The following is a 25,637-nucleotide window of genomic DNA, read 5'->3' on the forward strand; positions in this document are numbered from 1 at the left end:
ACTGCTAATTAAACCATAAAGATAATGTATTGAAGACACAGAGGGGAACACTAACAGAACGTTGACACTTAACAGATCAAACTGTCTGTTAGCCTTTGCCTCCCACTGATCTCTACCCTACCCTACCACTTACCAGCAGTGGGATCTGGTGGGCCAAACTCTAGGGGGTAGCGCAGTACATTGTAGTTATTCCAGACATAAAGTTGATTGTCTCGTGGGTTGTAATCCACAGAAGACACATACTGGTATGGGTTGGGGAAGGGTATGTGGACAGGCTCCTCCCGTGCTCGATTGGTGTTGTATGCATACAACACTAGATCTCCACCTGCTTCACTGTCATCATCCTGATAAACAGAGCGTACAGCATAGAGGACACCACATGCCATGAAAGCGTTGGATGCCAGTCGTTTATCAAAGCTGGTCTCCCAGGTACCCTCAAAGCGAAGAGTGTAAGGATTAACCTGAAAGAGAAAAAGTTTGTATTACGATTGTGTTCATATGTTATAAGGTAATAATTTGATTACTCCACAGTTTTGGAAAGAATATGATTCTTAATATGTAACCAACATTTAAATCTGAACTCAGCTGAAATTCTGTAACTTGCACTATTTAGTGACACTGACCTGGCTGACCACCAGTCGCCCATTATTGGCCTCAGTAGCGTAGATGACCCAGAGACCATTTTCATCCACTGCAAGGTCAATATCAGACTTTCCCCCCCAGCGGTAAGGTGAGGTGTCATGGTAGTTTGCATTATTGACAATGGCTTCTCCACTCTTGATCCGTGTCCGCAAGTCATATTTAACGATGTTGCGTGTGCGTTCCTTGTTGTAAAATACAGCACCATCATAAACGACAAAGCCTGTTCCATCCACACGATTTGGCAGCCTGTGGGAAACGAGTGTGATATTTGAGCTGACTTACTGTAAGTGTAGCTCTCATTAACTTTTTATTTCTGCTACATTTTAGAAACCTTATTATCTGAAACTAAATCAGGATTCTACACTCTAATATACCTGTCTAGGGATAATGCCAAGGATCAGTAAGTTCATGAAATAATTTAAATTACTATTGTTATACACAGAGATGGTTATAGGTTCTAAACCCTACAGTCCTCACTCACTTGTAGGTGGTTGTGGCTCGATTCTGCTTGAAGTCTTCCCACGAAGCATACTCGTACAGCATATCAGTGCGGTACGGAGTCCAGGGCATGACGTAAAGACGGTCACCAGACTGCAGGGGATCCTTACACCATGCCCCCGACTGATGCTCCGCCTCCTGCAGCAAACTTGCTGCCTGCACCCTTAATAGAGTCCCAGGACAAACAAAGACTGGAGATGTAGAAGAGAGAGAGAGTGGGAGGGAGAGAAAGAGAGGGAAATATGAAATAACAAGGAGGGGACAGCAAGAATGCACAGAATGATGGTGTGATAGGATTAAAAATAGAAGAAATTTGAAAACAATTGTAGATATGAAGGGTAAAGAGGGCAATAGGGGACAGTAATATAAAAGAATAATGCAGCAAGAAAGAGGAAGAGAGAGGGAGAGAGAAATGGGAGAAAGGACATGAGATAAATGATTGTTCTTATAATGAAAGTGTAATGTTCATTAGTCAAGTATCTGGACACTGGACTAGAGGCTGATGAGGGGAGATGAAACAATCCTGGCTTCTGGTGCTTGTATATTGCTGTAAATTAGATTTGCTTTACCCTGTCTCACTTCAATGTCCTTGCTAGAAATTACCAGCTTCTGATAACAGCTAATTGTACATTGTTTCTAGATTGACAAGTCATTTATGGTTGTTAGTTAGTCCAGGTTGGCACAGATTGTTGGCTGGACATCTAGATGATGTATCTTGATTGATGCTAATCAATCATCTTGTTCAAGCTGGCCAGAGCCGGTAGACCTCCTTGGAATTACAGCAAGCCAATTATGTTGTTGTTCTGATGGTAAATTAATTAGACAGGTTTGATCATTTTTGTCTATTAGCTGGTCCAACTTTATTACTGTGTTTCCCAACCCTAGTCATTGCAACCAATATTTTGGAAGCCATAATTTTGTAGGTCACCCAATTTGGTGCTTGGATACTCTACCAATGAGCCAATGAGTTAGGACAGGTGTATTAGATAAGATAAACAAAAAGAAGCATGCAATGTTTGTGGTAACCCAAGAAAAGAGTTAGGAAGGAATGTTTTGGTATTACTCAGTGGAGTTGGAGTCAACTCTGTAGACCATCTTAAGCAAGTAAGACAAGGAAACTCACTGTAATCTAGCAACAATCTACCATGTAGTTAGCATCACACAAAATTTCCAGCAGAGATTGCTTCAATCAGGAGCCCTGTCTTAAATAGTACAATTATATTTTGAATACACGTGGACTGGTGAATAATAGTCAATTTGTGAGGCCACTCCAGCACAAACTGTCTCTTCATCCATTTGAATTGTAAAATAACCAATGGGAAATCCCTTTACCTCTAGGAAACTCATGAAAACCTCAAGTCCACAATAAGTGTGCCATTTGGGACAGGGCCCAGGTAATGCCATTAAGCTGCTGTAATGTCAGATTGTGTGTTTTTAACATGTTTGTTCTTGAAAATAAATGTAGGGATGCCAGTCATTTACTGTAGGAACTGCAATGTTCAAGTTTCATCTGGTAGGAGTACTTCATAAAGACACACACACACACACATGTATAGAGACACCAATCTCTGTCTCTATACTCTGAAGGCAGTCGTTCACCTGGGATTGGTGTGAATTAGCTGGCTGACGCAGTTTCTCACTCCCGGACTGAGAGGGCATGGGGACCTGAGAGAATCTATATACTTCTAGTGGGTGTGGGAAAAGGGAGCAGGGGGTGTATATGGAAAAAGAAAGCAGACATCATCAGCACTTTGCTGTCTCAGGAGACAGCTGTAAGCATGTACGGATGTTGAGGACATCTCATGGGGGGATAAGTTAAGGGGGTATTCCTGCTGTAGGATCTGCGTGCCCGAGACATTCAGTCCTTTTGTATGATAACTACACAAGCCAAAACAATTGCAAAACTATTTTTAAACGATTTGTAAATATTACACATGGACACAGATACAAACATTTTTGCACACCTTATAACAGATAAGGGTTACAATTTGGTCAATAGCTATAGAAATCCCTTCAAGTTAAGATAAAGGAGTTATAAACCGATTCACTCTGACCCAAGAAATAAGCACTTATTTTTCAGGATTTATTGATTATATATTAAATGCTATCTCAGACCATGGGATTTTGGTTTGTTAGTAGTCCCACCAGGCTTTCCAAATAACTTCACCAGAATTACGATCATGATCAATCTGATTAATCAGGAACATTGCGTTCTTCATACAGTCTCACAAACAACATGGCCTTGATCCAATCTAATCAAGATAGTCTAGATCAGTGTTTTTCAACACAATTCCTGGAGGCACAACAAAAGTACAACTGTTGGACTTCTAATCTGACTCTTCAATCAGGTCTTGGTAATCCTATGGTGATGAATCGGGAGGGTTTAAGAAGAGTTTAAAAAGTGTTGGAATGTCTCCAGGAGCAGGAAACACACTTTTAGATAGCTATTCAAGCTAAATTTAGTTCCAATGAGAAGACTTGTTTAGCCTTGTTAGACCAACTTTGTCAAGATAGAATTGGCCCATGGTTTTGAAGCTGGGTTTGGTAACACAGGGGGGGATTCCAAACCTGTTTCTCACCCAAGAGTTTAGCTCCAACCTTAATTAAAGGCAGCTTAAACTAATCAAGTTCTTCAGATTGAGTAGAGGCTTCTAGGTAAGTATGCTGAAGCTGCCTGTAGCTAAAGTCTGCATGCAAGAAATTCTACAGGAGGATTCTCTTTCTTTCTTTCTTTCTTTCTAGCAAAAGCGATTTCAAACAGTTCCCAGCAAACACAGGATGTCAACATGACATCAGATTGATGTTGTACCCCAACGTCGTGGGATGGTGCATTCTGATTGGAAATGAAAATCAGGTTGATGTCAGAACCCAATGCCAATATCAATGTTTAACATCAGACAGATGTTGCATTTTGATTACTTTCCAATGCAACCTAAAAACAACATGATATCAACGTCCAATGATGTTACAGCTTGATGCTGTGTGGATGTTACCAGATGTTATCAGACCTGTTGAATAAAGGTCAGTATTAGACGTCAATATGACTTTGGTTTAAGATGTTGGCTCAACGTTGGTTTTTGTTCATTTTTCAACACCACCGAAAAATCTACTAAAAATCTCCATCATTTCATGACGTTATTGGACATCAAAATTTATATCCTTATACATTGATGACCTAAATCTAACCTACTATTAATGCCTTATAACATTGCGTGCCTGCTGGGTATCTTCCTACAGTACGTTTACCCAAACTTTGAACTATTTACTATTTACTACTACAGAATATGAACTATTTACTCACCCTTCACTTGACACAATAATAATAATAATAATAATAATAATAATAATTATTATTATTATTATTATTATTATTATTATTATTATTATTATTATTATTATTCTGTTGAACACAAAATACATATTTTGAAGACATTTAGAAACCAGTAACCGGTGACTTCCAAAACACAAGAATGCCAGTCATATATACAAATCCCAGCAGACAAGCTTAACCAAATTTGGGCAATCATCAACCTCAGAAAATTCAAAACTGTTATCCTGCTTTACCAGCAAAATTATTTAGTTGGGCAGTATAACTATGCTCATCCCGACACTACCCACAGCACAACAGTGATTTTGTAAAGCAGGGTTGTTTAAATTCCACTCTTTCTCTATAGGCCTGTCAGACTCTCAGAAAATACAGCGACAATCCTCTTATTCATTTAGTCCACTAATACCATTAGTCACTGAAATGTCGATATACAAATAGGAAAAAACAAATCTTCCATCATGCAGTGACAAACACTATCTCGGAACCAAAGCATATTAATAGACTCATCTAAGAGAAGGGAGGGAGTGCCTTTCTGAGAGGAACGGCAACACACTGTATTGACCCGTTCTATATGGGTGACCCATAAAACAAAGAATGAGCACCCTGAGTTTCAAAAAAAATTGGGACAAATGCAACACACTGCCAGACACACACTTTCACATGCTTTTCCCGTTCAATCACACTAAGACTGGTCAGTCCTGTAGAGTCCACGAAGGAAGTAATTGCTCATTGGAAAGACATGTCTCACCCAACAATTTTGTTAAACTTTCAAAGCCCACTTTAACATACATTTGAGATAAAAGTATACCTCAGGTATGTAAGGTACCTATGCAGTTCCTAGGTAAAATGAAAGCTACAGGGCAGAATGATGACAACAACTTTTGTTCCTTTTCACATTAATGACATATACAGGGACATATTATCTACAAATAATGGATTATTGTCATGGAGTTCTTTGCAAAACACAAAATGTTTTCGATGATGTCTATCTCCATATAGACAATATTTGTGGTGGGGACTCACTTTTCTAAGGTGTTGTACTTGTGGTACTCAAGGTAAAACTATGCGGTCGCATCGCGTTTTTGGCTTAAGTTTGCAATTGAAAACACTATTAATAAAGTTTATGGACGGGTTTAGGTCAGTGGTTCGATGGTGATCTGTACACCAAGACCTGCCTAGGCATGGGTAGATATGATAACAGTTAACAAATATATTATGGTTTCACAATTTCACAGTATTGTGATTACTGCTCTAAAATATCTTGTTTTTAAATGTCTGGGTAAAAAACAATAACCTTTTTACCCATTGATCATAATATTTTTTGAAGTGATGGGAAGTTCAGATCATTTTACTGACTTGGACCTTCATCAAAATGAACTAATCTTTTTGCGATTCATTTGGGTAATTTTGTTCAATTTGCCAAATAAACATTAAAATGTTACGAGATGCTTCCATACACATCTACAACTAGCCCAAAAGTTGATCTTTTTCTGGCTCTAAATTCAGATGATTGGCTTCTGTCTTTCATGTGATGAACGAACGACACAAACCGAGGACTCGAGAGATGAACAGATCAAATCTCTTTCTGGCTCTAAATTCATATGATTGGCTTTCATCCTTCACGTGATGAACAAACAACTTAAACCAAAGACCCAAGAGATGAATGGATAAAATATTTTTTCCAGTTCTAAATACATGTGATTGGCTTCTGTCTTTCAAGTGATGAATGAACAACTCAAGCCGAGGACTCGAGAGATGAACGAATCAAATCTTTTTCTGGCTCTGATTGCATATGATTGGCTTCTGTCTTTCACATGCTGAACGAACAACTCAAACCGAGGACTCGAGAGATGAACGGATCAAATCTCTTTTTTTAAATTCATATGATTGGCTTCTTTCACGTGATGAACAAACAACTCAAACCCGATAGATGATACAAAAAATTTACTAATCTCCTCCTCCACCTTCACAACACTGCGCATGCGCGAATGAACAAATCACTCCTTGAGAGGACTTATCATTTTCGTGTCACATAAAAGATTTGTTCAAAATGTACGAAGCGTTCAAGGACTACCCATCACTAATATTTTATTTTAAGAAACATTTTAGAAGAGTAAATATGTCGTTCTAAATAATTATAATGAATCATTGACTTAATATCATTAAACAGAAAATCATAATGGTTTTAAAATCGGGACTTGTCCAAACCGCAATAAACATTGAAACAAGTTTTTGGCCCATGCCTAACCTTGACCTTCTCATGGACATGTACAAGAAGGACATGTGCCTGAAACGTACAACAAAACATACCCAAAAATGTACGCAGCGTCGTCTAGTGAATTTAACATCTAAAACGTGCAACGAAATGTACCCAGAGTAATGTTTTTCAGATTGAAAATGTAGGTCAAAGCACAAATTAAGCCTGGGTTGAATGTTTGAGCCTCACAAGCTGGGATGAAAACTCCAACCGTGTCACAGGTTTAAAGCAGTCTTTATGCAATCTCAACAACGGAGGATGTAATTTAGGTTACACTGAGAAAATCTATAGGAAACCTGTCCAAGTGTCTGCTCACCAACATGAAGGCTGATACAAGCAACGCATCCACAAACACACATTCGCTGCACCATACCCAGCTGCTGCGTTGTCAACATTCAACAATTGCTGTCCACAAACAGCTCAGTATGCTCTAATTTAAGATAAAGGCTCTCCCTCTCTCTCTTTCAGTGTCTTGCTACACTAGAGCTTCTTTCTTTCCTGATGCTATTAGGGATGTAACGAAGGGCTTATTATGGTGAATATGATAATTACAGAGGTTCGAGATAGGAATAAGTGTGCATGTGTGGGACTTTTCAGTCCACTGAAAGACTCACTCCCACACACAGAGTGTGACCTGGGAGAATTCATTAAACCTGACCTGTGCTCTCTGGCAGCTCAGTTCCCTACTGTATACTGGGCTCTGGTTGGCTTTCTTTCTAAAACTCAACTTTTTATAACACATTCCTACCAAACTATTGGAAAAATGAGCAACATACTGTGCGCAATTATCCTTGTCAATCTACACCGGGCTTAGGTCACTAAACTGCTCTCACCTCGATATCTTGTGGTGTTTTCTGCAATAACACCATCCTGGTAGGTCACACCTACCTGGGACTGAAACCAACTTCCTACTGCTTTTAATCCCTGAGTAAGAAACAAATTTGCACCTCCACCTCTATAAAACACTGAAAAAAGATTTTTTTTTAAAAAGTGTGCTGCCATTCATGGCGCTAATTAGCTTTTTTAGCTTTTGCAATTTTCCCTACAGACAGAACTATCATTAAAACAATGCTGTTTTTATAGTCACCTATACTGCTGCCGTTAACCACCCTCAGAATAGAAACTTCAGAAAACACAACTCTTTTACACCTTAACTGTGTCTCCTAGAAAGCAATTAGATGAAATGGAGACATCAGTTTAGGTTTTGACTTTTCACTTCAACAAAAGTATGTCTCAGAAGTGTTTCCTACAGTTGTGACAAGACATCTATAAAACGATGCTCAGATACCAAAATGAAAAGTCAAAAAATGAAGAGATTTCCATTTTTCCTATGCCTCAGAGTTATCCACATCCATTTGTAGCAATATACAGATAATGTGTATACAGTGCTCAGCATATTTAAGTACACCCCTCACAAATCTATCTTTTAAATTCATATTTTAATATGAAGCTGTACAAAATTATATTTGTGCATATACATTAGATAAGTCAGTACTGAAGCTAAATCTAGAGCTTATCTAACAAAATAACTCACCATAACAGTCCAAAAACTAGTACACCCAAATGTATATGTTATAGAAAAATAATTAAAAAAAATTAAAAAGAGGAAAAATCAAAGAAGCAAAAAAAATGTTTTTTTTGTTGAAATTTTGTAGGTTTTAATTTATTTTCGCCTGAATTTAATTGTATTATCTTTCGATTTCTAAATATGTTTGGTGACTAAAATATTATTTTAATAAATATATCTGTTTAATAAATTTGCTTTGCTGAAATGGAAAAAGACATTGCCTATAATCACTGAGAAATGGATAAAATATTAATTTTCAAAATGGGGTGTACTCAATTATGCTGAGCACTGTATGTCTATCATTTATACTTACTTGTTTCGGCTAAGGCCACTATCCTCACAGTTGGGTCTGTGAACTCTAATTAAGGGATTGTAAAACGAAAATAATTTTAGGATTCTATAAATTATGTGATGACAATCATTTAATATAGATATACAAATTTAATTTATTGTATAATGTAGATTGGAATGTCATAGAATTTTGCTTATTTGAAATTAACAAATTTTGACAGCTTTTGGCCATTCCACCTTGAGAACATTTGATCTTGTCTGATTTTGGAAGCTAAACAGATTCGGATTATTGTAGCCGATACTGAGTATCGTACATGTCATGGTGATCAGCCAATACTGAGTACCGTTTCTGATGCTTCAAGCTTTATTATAGATAAGGCACATTTTCCCTCTAAGTATGATACTTAAGTGGAGATTTTGCCTTACCTAAGATAATAAATGAAGAAGCTTTACAGAACACATTAGACAGTACAGATAGAAAAACTGGTAAGAGAATTTACTAACAATACAATGCAATGCAATTTGATGAAAGAACAATTCAACGTCTCAATCAAGAAAATCTTTTTGCATAAGAAATTAAAATGCACACCTATAAATCCATTACTTACTTAAAGAAAATAGCCCTATACACTTCTGTTTATTGTAATATGTAAATTACAAGAAGTTATATTATTAACCCTCCTATTATCCTTGGGGTCAATTTGACCCCATTCAATGCTAGACGTATGTGCATATATGGTTGACATTGTTTTTTTTTTTTTTTGCTTCAAATTGAACAAATTGAACTGTATTTTTTTCAATGCTCTGTACACATATTGTAACATCAGTGTTCTTTGGGGTCAATTTTACCCCAGGGTCTTTTAGCTGTATAAAACAGAAGAAATATGAAAAAAAAAAAAAAATTTGGGTAATATTGAGGTCAATATAACATGCTATGATTTTATAATATGCACTTAATTTTATATGCTAAGTGTAATAAAAGAAAAACTAAAAAAAATTCCCATCGGGGATGGGGGTGGGGGGATGGACCTAATTCTTGCGAGAATTTTGATATTTTCCATGATTTTTTTTTGTGGGAGGGGAAAACATAATTAGATTAGATTAGATTAGATTCAATTTATTGTCATCACACATGTACAAGTACAATTACAGTATAATTCACATGGTTTACAGGGTATGTGCAAAGCTATAAGAGCATGCACATAAAGCTTTCTAAAATATTACTCTTATTGCTCTCTTATGGCTCTCTTTAAGCTCTCTCAATTGAAAATGGCCTCTAAGCAAAGGGTTTCTGTCAGTGAGATTTTGTCACAGGTTTTTGCCATTAAAAGTGACATAGAGGAGAATCTGTCTGAGACAGGATAATCTTGAGGATGATCCTGATAATGAGGCATCCTTTTCAGATGAGAATGACACTACTTGCATTGACCCTCCTACCTTCCAAAAATGGAAAATTATTATGGTCCCGCTCACCACTTGAAATAAAAGTATTGATGATAAAACAGTCACTTACTGCACTGACCATAAGGCAAAGTAGCACCAACTTGCACTAAATATAGGCTTATGCTGATTTTGTTGAATAAAATCAGCAAACAGTGTAAATGAAATATGACAACAAGATGCTGCGGTGCCAGAAACTTGTACTATTGTCGGCTAAGTGAAGGAGTCGTTCATAGCGGGGATTCATTCACAAATTAATCGCTTCCTCCGTTAGAATGAGAAGCAGGAGAGGGGCTGTGTTTCAGGACATGGATTAGATCAAATTTAACAGGGAAGGAGGATAATACATTTCAATGCACACAAACACATGGTCTTTGTCGGCAATGCCTGTGCAGTCACTTATCCATCGATGTAGAAAAGTGATGTAAAATTATAATTTTCGTAATTGAAAAAAAATATTTGCATACTGACCGCCGGGAAAACTCCCAATCATAGATATATGTATATATGTATCTCTGGCTCTGAATGGTAAGTCCTCCACTAAACTTTGGTCCCACATTCATTTCAGAGGAGCGCTACCCTGTACTAAAATGGTGGCTTTATTGACGCATTCCTTCCAATAGACAACAACAGCATAGGCAACATCTAATGTAAATATCTATGGTAAACACATAACCAAACATTTGCGATTGGTTCATGAAATCGGCCAGATCAGCGAGTACCGATCGAATCATTAAATATGATTATAGGCCAATACCGATCTGATTGATTGGAGCATCCCTACTAAGCAGGCTTGGACCTGGTTATAATTTAGATGGGTGACTGCCTGGCAAAACTAGCTGCTGTAAGGGTGGTTCATTCCGTTGTGGCGAATTCTGAAATAGAGTCTATGGAGAAGAAAGGAAGGAACAAAATTACATTTTGACAGTTTATTATCTACATAATAAGCTGCAAACATACTGTTTAAAAATGGAACTTATATGTTCTGTACAAACAATGTGGTTTTCTTTACTACACATACCAGCATACCTATGACAACGTATACAAATGTATTTGTTTTAACTTAAAACCTTGACAGAATTCTATTACCAGTTTACTCTAGGATGTACCTCTCAAGGATGTACTGCTACTGCTATTACTATTACTAACATTCATTCATTCATTCATTCATTCATTTTCCTTCGGCGTAGTCCCTTTATTCCACACGGATTGCCATAGCGGAAACGGAAGCGCGGAATAGCGGAAGCGCTTATCCAGCATATGTTTTTTACGCAGTGGATGCCCTTCCAGCTGCAACCAGCACTGGGAAACACCCATACACTCTTGCATTTACACTACACTATGGCCAATTTAGCTTATTCAATTCACCTATACCACATGTCTTTGGACTGTGGGGGAAACTCTCGTGAACATGGTGAGAACATGCAAACTCCACACAGAAATTAACTGTTCCCGGGCTCGAACTAGAGATCTTCTTGCTCTGAGGTGACAGTGCTAAAAACTGAGCCCCTATTACTGACAAATTTATTAAAATAAATAAATACATTAATAAATAAACATTTACCTATATTTAGTATATAAATGGGTCACCTAGACAACATATGTACAGCATATACTGTATATAATTGCCAATATTTGAACTAGTTAAAAAAAAAAAGTTTATATAGTTATTATTTTTTTATTAGTGTATATTATCATAAAAAAGGATCATAATAATTTGAGGAAAACAATCAAAACATCAACGCATCCCAATTAGATTGTACTGTACTTCTCAAAGTACAAGTTTCCTTTAAAAAATAACAATTAACATGTCTGCATGATTGTAAAAACTGCACTCAAACATAAATAGGCATGCTTTTAGATTATGATTAAGCCAAAAATGCTGTTTCGGAGAGCAGTTAATGCATTGTTGTAAATGTTACCAAATTTGATGTATTCTTTTATGATTTCAATTATTTAGATGTGCTTTTTGACTACTGACATTTAGTTTAACCACTAAAAGATAATCCATAAAAATGTAAACAGATGCCAAAGTCCCAAATGGACTCTAGGAGATAAAACTGTATCAAATATATATGCTTGATCACCGTTTTAATTATGAGATAGGTCTTGAATGTTCTTTTCTCAAGTAAAGGCACTCTGTCTCTAAATAGTTTGACACTAAATAATACAAGGCATAAATAGAATTGATACATAAAGTAAACGCTAACCTCTTTCCATTCAATTTAATTCAATTTATCTCTATTTATATAGCGCTTTTACAATGTAGACTGTGTCAAAGCAGCTTAACATAGAAGTTAGTAAATTGAAAAAGTGTCAGTCCAGTTTTTAAGAGTTGAATTTCAGGTTAGTTCAGTTCAGTATGGTTTAAATTTCACTGTTGAAAGTCCAAACACTGAAAAGCAAATGCATTGATGCGCAACTCCACAAGTCTCAAACCAAGCAAGCCAGTGGCGACAGTGGTGAGGAACAAACTTTACCAATTGATGAAAGTGAAGAAAAAAAAACCTGACAATTGCTGTATGTATTCATTTAAACCACATTATGTCATTCCAATGACTTTATTTCTTCTGTGGGACACAAAACCACTGTTGGTCTTGATGACAAATGACTTCCATTGTACAAAACTAAACACTTTTCTCAAAACATCGACTTCAGTGTTCCACAGAAGAAGAAAGTCGTACCGTTTGCTTGTTTTTTTTTTTTTTTTTTTTGTATTTTTTGGAACGATATCAGGGGAGTTTCATTTGTGGGTGAAGCATCCCTAACAAGTCTCCTGAGCGATCTCTCAAAAATAAAGCTTCCCTCTCTCTGTAGCACCACATAGAGTATAGCAGACATCAGAACTCAATATCAACTCAAATATTTCTCAGTAGCTCCACTTCCAATTTCCTAGACATTCAAGACAAGCTGATACAAACCAGAGAACTCAAATAAGTCTCCTGAGGCCATGACAGAACAAGCTCTGAGCATTAAAAAAAACTCAGCAAAAACAGAAAATTTCGCGATCAGGTGTCAGATATATGATATTTGAAGACTTAAAATATCTGAGCTAAGCTTACTGCATGTGATCTAAAATCCAAGAGTGTGTCAACAAATGTCTCAAATGTTGCTGCTTAGTTTAGGAGAAACATTTCAGCAAACTGTCCAGGATGCCACTAATATATAAATCAAGCCAAGAACACTGACTCTGAACGCAATAAAAAGAAGTTTGAGGTTAAAAGGGCACTAAATATAACTGTTTATGTATGCTACTTGACTAATGAAAATTAGTTTAAGCATTAAAAGACAATCCATAAAAATGAAAGTAGATACAGTACAGGAATTTCCATATATAATTGTCAGAAACATGATCTTTGAATACTAAAATATCTAAAATCCAACACATGTCTCAAATATTCCTGCTTAGTTTAGGAGAAACATCTCAGCACACTGGGCAGGATGCCACTGATATATAAATCAAGCCAAGAACACTGATTCTGAGAGCAATAAAATAAAGTCTGAGGTTAAAAGGGTGCTAAATATAACTGTTTATGTATGTTACTTGACTAATGAAATTTTGCTTAAACATTAAAAGACAATCCATAAAAATTAAAGTAGAAATAGTACAGGAAATTCCATAATTAAATGTCAGAAACATGATATTGAATACTAAAGATATCTAAAATCTAGCAAATGTCTCTAATATTCCTGCTTAGTTTGGGAGAAACATCTCAGCAAACTGGCCAGGATGCCACTGATATATAAATCAAGCCAAGAACACTGATTCTGAGAGCACTAAAATGGAATTTAAGGATAAAAGGGCCCTAAATATAACTGTTTACGTATGTTTGTTGACCAATGAAATTTAGTTTAAGCATTAAAAGACAATCCATAAAATCTAAGTAAATACAGTACAGGAAATTCCACAATTAAATGTCAGAAACACGATCTTTGAATACTAAGATGTCTAAAATCCAATAAATGTCTCAAATATTTCTGCTTAGTTTAGGACAAACTTCTGGCCAGGACACCACTGATATTTAAATCAAGTTGAGAACACTGATTCTGAGAGCAATAAAATGGAATTTGAGGTTAAAAGGGTCCTAATTATATATAGTTTTGTTTTAATAAATTGTTGTTGAAAAATTTAACTGTTTACGTTTGTTTTTTCACTAACAAAATTAAGTTTAAGAATTAAAAGACAATCCATAAAAATTTAAGTATATACAGTACTGGAAATACCTCAATTAAATGTCAGAAATATGATCTTTGAATGCTAAAGATAACTAAAATGCAATAAAATGTCTCAAATATTCCAGCTTAGTTTAGGAGAAACACCTCACCACACAAACCAGGGTACCACTGATATATAAATCAAGCCAAGAACATTGATTCTGACAGCAACAAATATTAATTTGAGGTTGAAAGAGCCCTAAATATATAGTTGAATATATTTGTTGTTATATAATTGAACTACTTACATAAGCATTTTGACTGCTGGCATTTAGTTTAACATTAAAAGACCATCCATCTGAAATAAAATGTCATAAACAGGATCTTTGAAAAGTAAGATATCTAAGATCCACCAAATATCTCAAATTTGCCTGCTTAGTTTAGAAGAAATGTCAAATTGACTACACTTTTTTGTTATGTTAGTGGCTGTTTTTGCCCCATTGACTTCCATTATAACGATTTTTGATTGCAAAGTCATGACACCATATAATTATGCATTGATTGTTGATCAGTTGATTGTTTTCCCTGTGGGCGAGAGGTAAAACTTGTATATATATATATATATATATATATATGTATATATATATATATATATATATATATATATATATATATATATATATATATATATATATATATATATATATATATATATATATATATATATATATATATATTTTTTTTTTTTTTTTACTCTTTGTCATCAGTTGGCAATATTATTTCTTTAGATAGGCCTGTGTTTAATAAATACATAAATAAATAAATAAATAAATAAATAAATAAATAAATAAATAAATAAATAAATAAATAAATAAATAAATAAATAAATAAATAAAGAAATAAATAAATAAATAAATAAATAAATAAACATTCTATAGAATGTCTAGGAAATGTAAAGAATACCTAAAATCGAACGTCAAACTATGAAATGATTGTTACTTCATACATTGCCTAGGCGTTCTATAGAATACCGAGATTATGTGCAACAAAGTATGCCATTTTTTCCAGCCATTGATGTTGGCGGTGGCGCTTGGGTCATTGTTTGATGATGCCGATAAAATCATGTGAGTGTTGAACGTTATTGCAGCACAGCATATTGCTGGTGCAAGGTTCCACTAACACATTACAGACAATATTGTAACACATACGTTAATCTCAGTTCTGCTTTCATTGTTTTTTTTTTGTTTTTTTTTTGTTTGTTTTTTTTTTGGGGGGGGTTCCCTGGTAAGAACATCATATGCTTCATTTCGTATTTCTTCCATTTTAAAATAAGTAATGATTAGGGCCAGACAGAATCTGCGGACATTTTTTGCTAAAAGTCTCAGATTTATGCAGAATGATTTTGGGATTACCATAACTAAAAACTTAATATATGACATAAAAAATAATGCCTTTTTAACTTTTATTGAATGTTTACAATGCAAATCCAATTAGATCTGCACTGCATAAGTCTCTCAAGTAATATATCTACTAAAAGACAGAAAATACTTTACCAACTGTTTTGTAAATAAATCATATGAACATTTTCATAATAGTCAATAATATTAGTGAAATCAATATAAAAATTTATAAATACAAATTTACACATATTTAAACAAGTAGAAAAAATAAACGGGATAAAAAAATAGATAGACAAAAAATCTGCGGATTTCTGACATCAAACTGATATTTCATACTTTGCCTAAAACCATCAGGCTTTCTTTACATATCCTAGGCATTCTATAGGATACAGAGATTCCACACGTTGCCGGTAACATGCATAAGGTACACATACAGTACCTTCCTATCTAGTATTCTGAAAATTGCATGTTGATGAATTTATTGCGTGTTGATGTAGATGAATTTTTAGCTGATGAAATCTATGGTTAAAGTGCCACCCAGCGGTCAAAAGCTGCAAGCGCCTTTAATGCAGAGGAAACATATTGAAGTGTTAACATCTGTATAATTATAACTATTGTTAACACTTTATTTTGATGGTCCATTTGAGTATCAGTAGACTGTCTGCTTAATATCTGTTGCTACTGCTCTTTCAACAGACATTTAACTGACTATAAGAAGCTTTGCAAGAACATGTCAATTTACACTAACCTTAACCCTAACCCCAACCTTATGCTTCGTTCACAGCAGATGTGGAAGCGTCAATCGCGAGTGATTTACATGTTAAGTCAATGCAAAGACGTGAATAGACATCCTGCAGTGCGATATGTGAGAATGAGGCAGCACGAATGATGCGATTTGTGCGAATGAAGTGACTCGAGTTGAGCATTTTGCGCAATTTACACGATTGACGCGCATATCGCATGTTTTGTGCGAATCGATCTAGTTCGAAAATCTGAACTTCAGTGGACATTCGCAACACATTAACCAATCAGCAGCTTGCTCTTGTGGGGGCGTAATTATGCATAACAAAGCACATAAACATAGTTATTCTCTCTATAAAAGCCATGTTAGCCATTTAGCAATAAAGCTACAGTCACCGGACAGACAGAAGCCCTGCCCACCACGTGAATCCACATCTGTTATGAAGTGAATTTGATGCGCGAATGAAGCGGATTTGACGCGCGAATGAAGTGAGTAAACTCAAAATGTTTACGCATCTATTTACCTGCGTTTGCTGTGTCTGGTGTGAACACAGCATAACATCTACTTATAATCTAATGAGAATTTGTTGGCATGTTAATACAATGTAACTAAATTCAACAAACGGACCATCAAAATAAAGTGTGACCTAAGTATTATATATAACAGCAAATTATTGTGTGTGTGTGTGTGTGTGTGTGTGTGTGTGTGTGTGTGTACGAAAAAACGCTTACTATGTTTACTATGTTCTAAAAGCTGAGCTTATTTTGATTTTCTCAAACATATTAAGGTAAGCGCGCAAAGGATGTCTCTAATACTCTATCTTACACACACAATACTCCATATAAAATCCAGAAACTAAGCTTATTTTGCACTGCTACTGATGGTCAGCTCTTCCCAACAGGGAAAATCACCAATAATAAAGAATGAATGATTATATGGTGCCATAGCTTAGCAATCAACAAATGTGATTATAATAGACCTCAATGGGGCAAAAACAGCCACTAACATAATGCAAGGCTAGTAAATTTGCCAAGAGTGTATAGTTGAGTTAAATCTTACAGCATTTTCCCAAAATATGTGTCAAAATAAGATTTGTCACTACAAAACATTCCATTTGTTGAAACACAAAGAAGAATGTAGCCAAATTAAGTCTCAAAATCATCCCAGAGTTGATGAAAACATCCCCAACAACACCACACAAGGGTTAAACTCATAAATAATTATACATAATCTTCATAAGCAACATTTGAAGAAGATGAATAAAGATCTACAGATGAAAAAGGGAAATGAGAGTGCAGTCAGGTGTGTGCAAGAGAGTCAGGGCTCCTCCAGGCCGTCCCGCTGTGGCATCTAACTGTCTGGCCTCACTGCTGAGAACATGCTGCTTAATTGAATCCTACACCTGTTACTGGCAGGTACAAAGTGCTGCCAACAGGGGGCAGAGCTATGTGTGGTACTGGGCATCCTCTTCAAAGCTGAATGGGTCATTGTGTGCTTAATTACGTCAGTGAGTGTGTGTTGAGAGTCAGTGTGTGTGTGTGAGAGAGAGAGAGAGAGAGAGAGAGAAACAGATGTAGACAGAAGGTGCAAAATACTGCTGTTTTGTGCATCTGTGTGCGATAGAGAAAGACTGTTAAAGGTTGTTGGTAAGTGTTGCTGTGTGCTTGGAAGCAAAGAAAGAAAGAAAGAAAGAGGGAGGGATGAAAAAAGGCGAAGGGTCAGAGGTTATTCCTGTGAAATGAGAATTAGGGTTGAGTTAATCTGATAAAGGCTAGAAAGGCTCCCAGGTTGTGTCCTGGACAGCAAAGGGTTAGCAGCAAAACAGAAACAAATTGTGCTCCTTCAGCAAAACAGAAACAGGTTGTGCTATCTGGAGTCAACGTACATGTAAACACTGATACACCCATCTCAAAAAAACAGAACAAAAGCAAACAAACATCTACATGCTTCAAGAACACACAAACTTGCATTTATCTGTACCCAAACATAAATACTAATGCAAATCTCACAGCAATTTGTAAGTTTTTGATTTAGTGGCTAATGTTATTAATGTGTACGATGCCATTCATAGATTTTAAGTAAGATTTGCTCCTCCCACAGTGACAGTTGGGTTTAGAGGTGGAGTTTGGGGACAGATGCTTCATCCTAATGAAATAGTTTGAATTGGGATGCAAATACTATATATAGACATACAAGTGCTAGTGGTATTTTCAACCCCATACAACCCCCACTTGAATTTGTACAATCTCATTCATACAATTTAGTACAATTTGCTCATCCCCCAATGGCATTTGCTCTCCCTGCTGAATAAAACAGCTTAAACCAGCCTAGGATTGTTGGCTGGTTGTAGCTGGTTGATCAGTCTAGTTTTAGAGGGCTTTGGGCCATTTCCAGCCTGGTCTGAGCTGACCAGTCAAAACCAGCTTGACCAGCCTAACCAGACTGGGAACCCAGTCAAATCCAGCTATGTCCAGGTTAAACCAGGCTGGTCAAGCTGGTTTTAACTGTTTTTAGCAGGTCATTTTTTCAGCCTGACCTGCAAAGACATGGCTGGAAACCAGCTAAAACCAGGCTGGTCGACCAGTTAAAACCAACCAACCAGCTTAGACTGCTTTAAGCAGTTTTTTTTTTTTCAGCAGGGACAGCTCCTTTTAAAAATATGATTTTTTATACAAATGAAACCGTATGAATTTGTACAAATTAGCCACTTTTCTGACAATAAAATAGTTATTTTTGCTGATCATAGGATTAGGCTGTATGTGTACATTTTGACCCTGTAGATATTACACTGCTACTGCCAAAAGTCTGGAGGTCAGCACTTCACTAAATAGGTGTCATGCTGTTCTGAGTGAGTGATTGTTTACATAAATGGATAGGTCCCGCCAAAAAAAAAATTAAATAAAATAAAATAAAAAAATCTAAGTCTAAGTATTGCTAGCTTCAAATTCTTTGAAAAGAGCCATGTTGGGCTATATGTTGCTTCCTTATCAATCAATCATTAGTGCCAGGCTTCTAAATGCAAGAGAAAAAACGAACACCAGCTACACTGTAAAAAAATCTGTTCTTTTAATTTTTTTTTTTCGTCAGCCGGGGTGTAGCAACTCTTTTTCAAAAAGAAAAAAAAATGCAAATTAGGTGCATTTCCTTCAAGTTGTTAGAGCGGCTATCTGTAGTATTCATAACCTAATAATCAACACCAAAAGAAAGCACCATCAGTGGAAACAGCTTATATGCGAAGTCCCTTTAAGGCGAGACATTTTACGCGGCAGCCATCTTTAAAATGCCTCTCGGGCAGTATGATCGGGCATTCTGTCTGAATGGGGAAACATCAAATTCTCAAAAACTGGTTGCCAAGCTTATAATTACATTACATATTTAGAATCACCAATAAAATTAAACAACAACTGCCTCTTAAGTTTTGTTTCTAAACGTTTGAATCAAACAAAATCTCAATTTCTGCAGGTTGCCCATCCTACTGTGCATTCCCACTCGAAAGGAACGATATCACGACACCAACCTCATCCATGGCCATTCTACACATTATTTTCCTTTAGATAATGCTTCGTGAGATTGCGCTGGTCTTTTGAAGTAATGTATAATTTGGTCTTGATGGCGAATCTCCTCCAGAAATAACAGCGACTCTTAGTTTACAAGTTTGTGGGTGTTTGAGTAGTTGCTGCATGTAATGTGCGTTTGACTGGATAGATTGTACCTCACGTTCTTTTCATACAGAATACAAAATCAGAAAAGTTTTGTTTTCAAGTATAGTTGGTTCATTTAAAAGTACAGATGTCAAGCATTAAGTGGATATATATTTTATGTCTGTGAAGCAAGTATTCGCTGAGATTCCAGTGTGCATGTTGAGAACCAAACTGTTGTAAAAGTACACATCTGGTCGGAGCTTCTTCCATGGTGAATCGTCAGTCTATAGCGGTCAATGATAGGCTCCTGTACTAGCTGGCAGGGCTTCATTCGCCTTATTGACTGTGACTTTTCCCTATTCCAAAATATTCAAGTGACACATCTTGTGTATTCTATAGTCTCTTTTAATAGTCATGTGGGAGCAGAGGCGTCGCTAGACCCTATTTACTGAAGCACGTGCCCCAGTAAAAATCACCAGTGCCCCAGTAAATGCTTTGAGATATGATTTACTTCATATGCAAGTGTATTTATTAAGAGTGGTGATACTGAAATAAAGATGTTATTCTCTATGTGTAACTAAACCATTGCTGGTGAAAGCAATGTGTTTAATCAAAAAGCAAACCGACGCATCTCTGCGTGTGCGCAGAGAACCCGCGCACCTCTCGCATGCGCTGCTCTTCTCCAGGTGTGAATCCCGGTAGTTAACACGCACGCCAAAACACTTGCAGCTCATGCGCCGCTCATGCATTGAAAAACTGGTCTAACAGCCTTTTTTTGTTTTGCAAGTCGACAAAACTAATGTTTAATAATATAATGGTAATCTTACTAAGCATGCCTCCTGATTTTTTGTATGAAGCAAAAATGAGGGATGTCGAGTCAGGCAGGTAAGACTTAATAAATCGAATTCTCTGCCATGTGTCAAGTCTAAGACAACAGATAATTCCATAAAACATATTTTTTGTATTGTATTGAATTGTCTATAGAATTTCATACAAATAAAATTAATATTCATGCAAAATATTTCTTAATCTTAGCATATTACTCCATTTGTGTCATAACATTGCTTTCCAGTTACATTTAAGATTATTTAGAATAATAATTGTACAATAACAATAATACTTTTATTTATAATAAATATTAGTTTTGTATTTATAATATATATATATATATATATATATATATATATATATATATATATATATATATATATATATATATATATATATATATATATTATAAAGGGAGGGTGGGGGGAAGGGGGTGCGTGCCCCACAAGAGCTTTATGTCTAGCAACGCCCCTTATTGGGAGTATCCTTTTTTTCTTCTTCAGTAAATGTGTTTTCATCTCCCATTATATCAAACCCAAAACCACCTCAAACAAGCATAATTTTTTTTTTTTTTTTTTTTGAGGATTAAGAGATTTTATTAGATTTTTTTGTTTATTCAAAATCTCCGAAATGTCCATTTACACATGCTCAAGAAAACCCAGCTATTAATAAATCTGCTAGCCTTTCTGTCAGGATATAAAGTAAAGCTTCGCAGAAGTGGCATTGGTTGTCATCCTTTTTGGCACACTATATGAGATAAATCAGATAAATAATTTAGTGTGTCCCAACTCCCATTGTGATTCAGAAATCACCCTCTGTCAAATATGCAGGCCTAACCCAACATTCCCATTCCTTTCTTAGAATACACACAACCCTCACACACACTCACACCAAAGATATTCTGAATAATGTCAGTGTCTTTTTGGCCATACAATGAAATCTAATGGGGTTCTTTTTTTTCTGTCCTTGAAAGTATTTTGCTTTTGTGTTCCATATTATAAGGGTTTAGAATAAGATATGAGGGGGAGTAAATCACAGTGAATGATGACAGTAACTGATGGCAAAAATACTCTTTGAAATACAATGATAATATGAAAAAGTCTCTAGGCTCTTTCAAGCCCTCTAAACAAGACTCTTGTAGTCTATTCTAAGATGATTTATCATATTTTTTTGCCAATTTTATACATTTTCATCAAAAAGTGCAGCCTAGTATGTGGATGTGAGTGTGAATCTATGAATGCGCTTACATGCACATTTCCAAATCGATTATGCTAGATTCTCTACTTACTGCAGATTAAGCACATCAGGTTGGAGCAAAAGCTTTGAATCAAAGGAATAGTTCACCCAAAACTAAACATTCTGTCATCAATGACTCGTCCTTCACTTGTTTCAAACATGTTTGAGTTTCTTTTTTCTGTTTCCTGAATTACTGAAGAAAAAAACTGTTGATGGATTTGTTGGTCGGTTGGTTAGTTGGTTGGATGATTGATTGATTGATTGATTGAATGAATGATTGATTGATTGATTGATTGATTGATTGATTGATTGATTGATTGATTGATTTGATTGATTGATTTATTGATTGATTTATTGATTGATTTAATTATTTTTCCTATTGTGTCAATGTCAGCTTTTTCCAAACATTCTCCAGAATATCTTGTTTTTTGTTCAACAGAGGAAGGAAAGCCATACAATTTTAAAACCACCTGAATGTGAGTAAATCGTGAGAAGGTTTCCCTTTTTGGGATACTCTATCTCTTTAAATATCATCCCAGTATACATCTAGAAATATATCACTTTATTGACCAAACTAATTATCACAATGTGTTTGCATCTCATGAAGCACAAGTAGAAGAGCTACAGTGAAAATGCACTGCTCTAATCTTATAAGCGGTTCAGTTTTGATTGATTTATTAAACATGACATCCAACATAGCGATTTAAATACTTAAAGTTCACTCATTCATCTTCCTTCAGCTTAATCCCTTATTTATCAGGGGTCCGCCAACTATCAGAACCGCCAACTATTCCTGCATATGTTTTACACAGCGGATGCCCTTCCAGCCACAACCCAGTACTGGGAAACACCCATACATAATCATTCATTTCACACACACTCCCACACTACAGCCAATTTTGTTTACCCAATTCAACTATAGCGCATGTCTTTGGACTGAGGGGGAAACCGGAGCACCCAGAGTACAACGCAAACATGGGGAGAACATGCCACAAAGAAATGCCAACTGGCCCAGCCGAGACTCGAACCTTCTTGCTGTGAGGTGACAGTGCTAACCACTGAGCCACCGCGCCACAGTACCTGAAGGTAGATATTTGAATTATTAAGTTTTGACATATACCATCAAATAAACAAATTCATTACCGAGAAGGCACGTTGATGCTAAAATGACAACACAAACAATTAAAAAGATGTAAAAACGCTAATCGATTTAATGTCAAATATAATGTAATGTGTATTTATATTGCACATTTATCGTGTAGGGCCATGCACCCAAAGTGCTTCAAACTCATGGGGGGCGGGGTTTCTCCAAATGCTTACCTTGATTTCAAAATAACATCAAATTGACATCTAAAGCCGCCGTCACACTGCACTTTTCGCCTCATAGATTTCCATTCATATGCACGCAAATGCGTCAGACCAGAAACGCAAGCTCATACGACAAGTTTATGCTTGGGAAAGTTTACGCTTGGGAAAGTTTAAGCTTGGTGAACTCTGACCTGCGAAATCGCATCACATGACCAATCGCTTTTATTAAATGTCTAATCATCTTGTTTAATCCCGCCCCTTTTCGCAGCGATGTAGAACAGAATTTCGCACACACAAACTCTGGTGTGACCGCAGCATTAGCCTGGCATTAAAAAGCATGTTAAAAAAATTTATCAAAGGACAGTCCTGTAATAAATTTTTTTATCTGGTTTTGGATGCCAATGTTTCACGTGTATTTGATGTCATTTTGGCATGTATAGCAGGTATACAATCTCAGTGTAAATTTGTAATTTGAAAACAAAGCTATCTACGGTGGCCTAGAAAACTTAACACGCTCCAATTTAAGAAAACAAATGCAATTACAAAAAACACCAGCAAATAAAGAAACGATCTTCATCAATTTGACAGCACACGTGTTGCAAATTGGTCACAACACAAACCACTGAAGAAACATGCTGCAAATTGGTCACAACATTTGCAAATATCCACGTAACACAACGGAAATGTTTCAAGGGGACCCAAAAACATGATGGACCCTGCTGAGATATGGATGTGTTATTATGCCGTGACTTTTGCTCATTGAAGTGATTGGTGGTCTTTGAAAAGTGAGTTGTTTTTCGTTGATGTTAATATCTTGATTACAGCAGGGTCCGCCATGTTTTTGGGTCCCCTAGAAACATTTCCGTTGTGTTACATGGATATATGCAAGTGTTATGTCCAATTTGCTGTGTGTTTCTTTGGTCGTTTGTGTTGTGAGAATTTGCAACACGTGTGCTGTCAAATTGATGAAGATCGTTTCTTTATTTGCTGGTGTTTTTTGTAAGTGCATGTGCTTTCCTAAATTGCAGTGCGTTAAGCTCTCTCAGCCACCGTAGCTATCAGAATAATAAAACTTTCTCATATTATAATGCACGCAATGATGTCACCTATATACTATATAACTTCAAATTAATTATGCGTATATAAAATTACTTTAACTATTAAAAGCTACAAGTTCCTAGTTAAATAGTTAAAGTATGTAGCAACTAATAAAGTTATGGTAACTGATCAATTTTTCATTAATTTTGTTTTCGGCTTAGTCCCTTTATTAATCTTCAGTTGCCACAGTGGAATGAACTTCCAACTTATCCAGCATATGTTTTACGCAGCGGATGCCCTTTCAGCTGCCACCCATCACTGAGAAGCACCCATACACACTCAATCACACACAGATCTCAAAACACAGTGAGAACATGCAAACTCCACACAGAAATGCCAACTGACTCAACCGAGGCTCGAACCAGTGACCTTCTTGCTGTGAGGCGATTGTGCTACCCACTGTGCCACCATGTCGCCCTCACTAATAACTTAATAATCTAAAATAATGTGCACCTTTTGTAAAGCTGCTTTAAACAATAACAACTCAGGCTCATTCTGAAAACATAACGATTTATGCATTTCTGGAGAGTCCCAAATACATCCCAAGAGCTACATTTTTTTTTGCTGTTTTTGTTTTCGCGAATCTACCAGAGGCCGTTGTGTATTCTTTTTGAGATCTCAAATTTCTCTTGCGAGTGCCATTTATGCCTGCTCATCTCGCATAAATCTACCAGAGGCTGCTGTTCATTAAATGACTGACCCAACCAATAGTGTTTTCAAAAGCATAAATTGACTTGCCCACCCACTTTTTTAAACCCAACCGACAGTTTTAAAAAGCAATCCAGAAATAAAAAAGCCCTTGCCTGATTTTTATCTTGTTTTCAGATTTTACCACATTCTCACCTTGTTGTTTACTTGTTGATTTTATTTTTTGGCATCTGTTTTTGTCTTACCCGCTTTCTAGAATCGTGGTCCACTCCTCTCTGCGTCTCAAGTCTGACGACATACATAGCGGGCTAACTGGATGAACTGGTAACAGCGGGACATCCGTCCACACGAGGAGGTAAGCAGTCAGCTGGTAAGCGCAAAAAGAAACGCAATGATACCACCCTGTAGCATTCGTTTTGAAGACGAAATGCAGCCATACGTACTTCTGGCTACATAATTTGCAATCTCCAGAAGTGTAAATAGGGCTACGTTTTCAGAATGAGCCTATGTTGCAACAATATTTATTGTGAAAAGTGCTATACAAGTAAACTTGAAGTG

At 36.2% G+C, this 25,637-nt stretch overlaps 1 protein-coding gene across 1 annotated transcript in view; it reads right to left on the reverse strand.

Annotated features, from left to right (window-relative positions):
- Positions 1-25,637, reverse strand: part of adgrl1a (adhesion G protein-coupled receptor L1a) — a 370,561-nt gene that overhangs the window by 77,521 nt on the left and 267,403 nt on the right. Inside the window, exons 5-7 of the mRNA XM_056454205.1 lie at positions 1,124-1,331; positions 624-888; positions 134-461 (exon numbers count right to left, since the gene is read on the reverse strand). Coding sequence (XP_056310180.1) covers positions 134-461; positions 624-888; positions 1,124-1,331 — 801 coding nt within the window. The remainder of the gene's footprint in view (positions 1-133; positions 462-623; positions 889-1,123; positions 1,332-25,637) is intronic.

The sequence above is a fragment of the Danio aesculapii genome, chromosome 3 (assembly GCF_903798145.1).
Source record: "Danio aesculapii chromosome 3, fDanAes4.1, whole genome shotgun sequence".
Classification (NCBI taxonomy): Eukaryota; Metazoa; Chordata; class Actinopteri; order Cypriniformes; family Danionidae; genus Danio; species Danio aesculapii.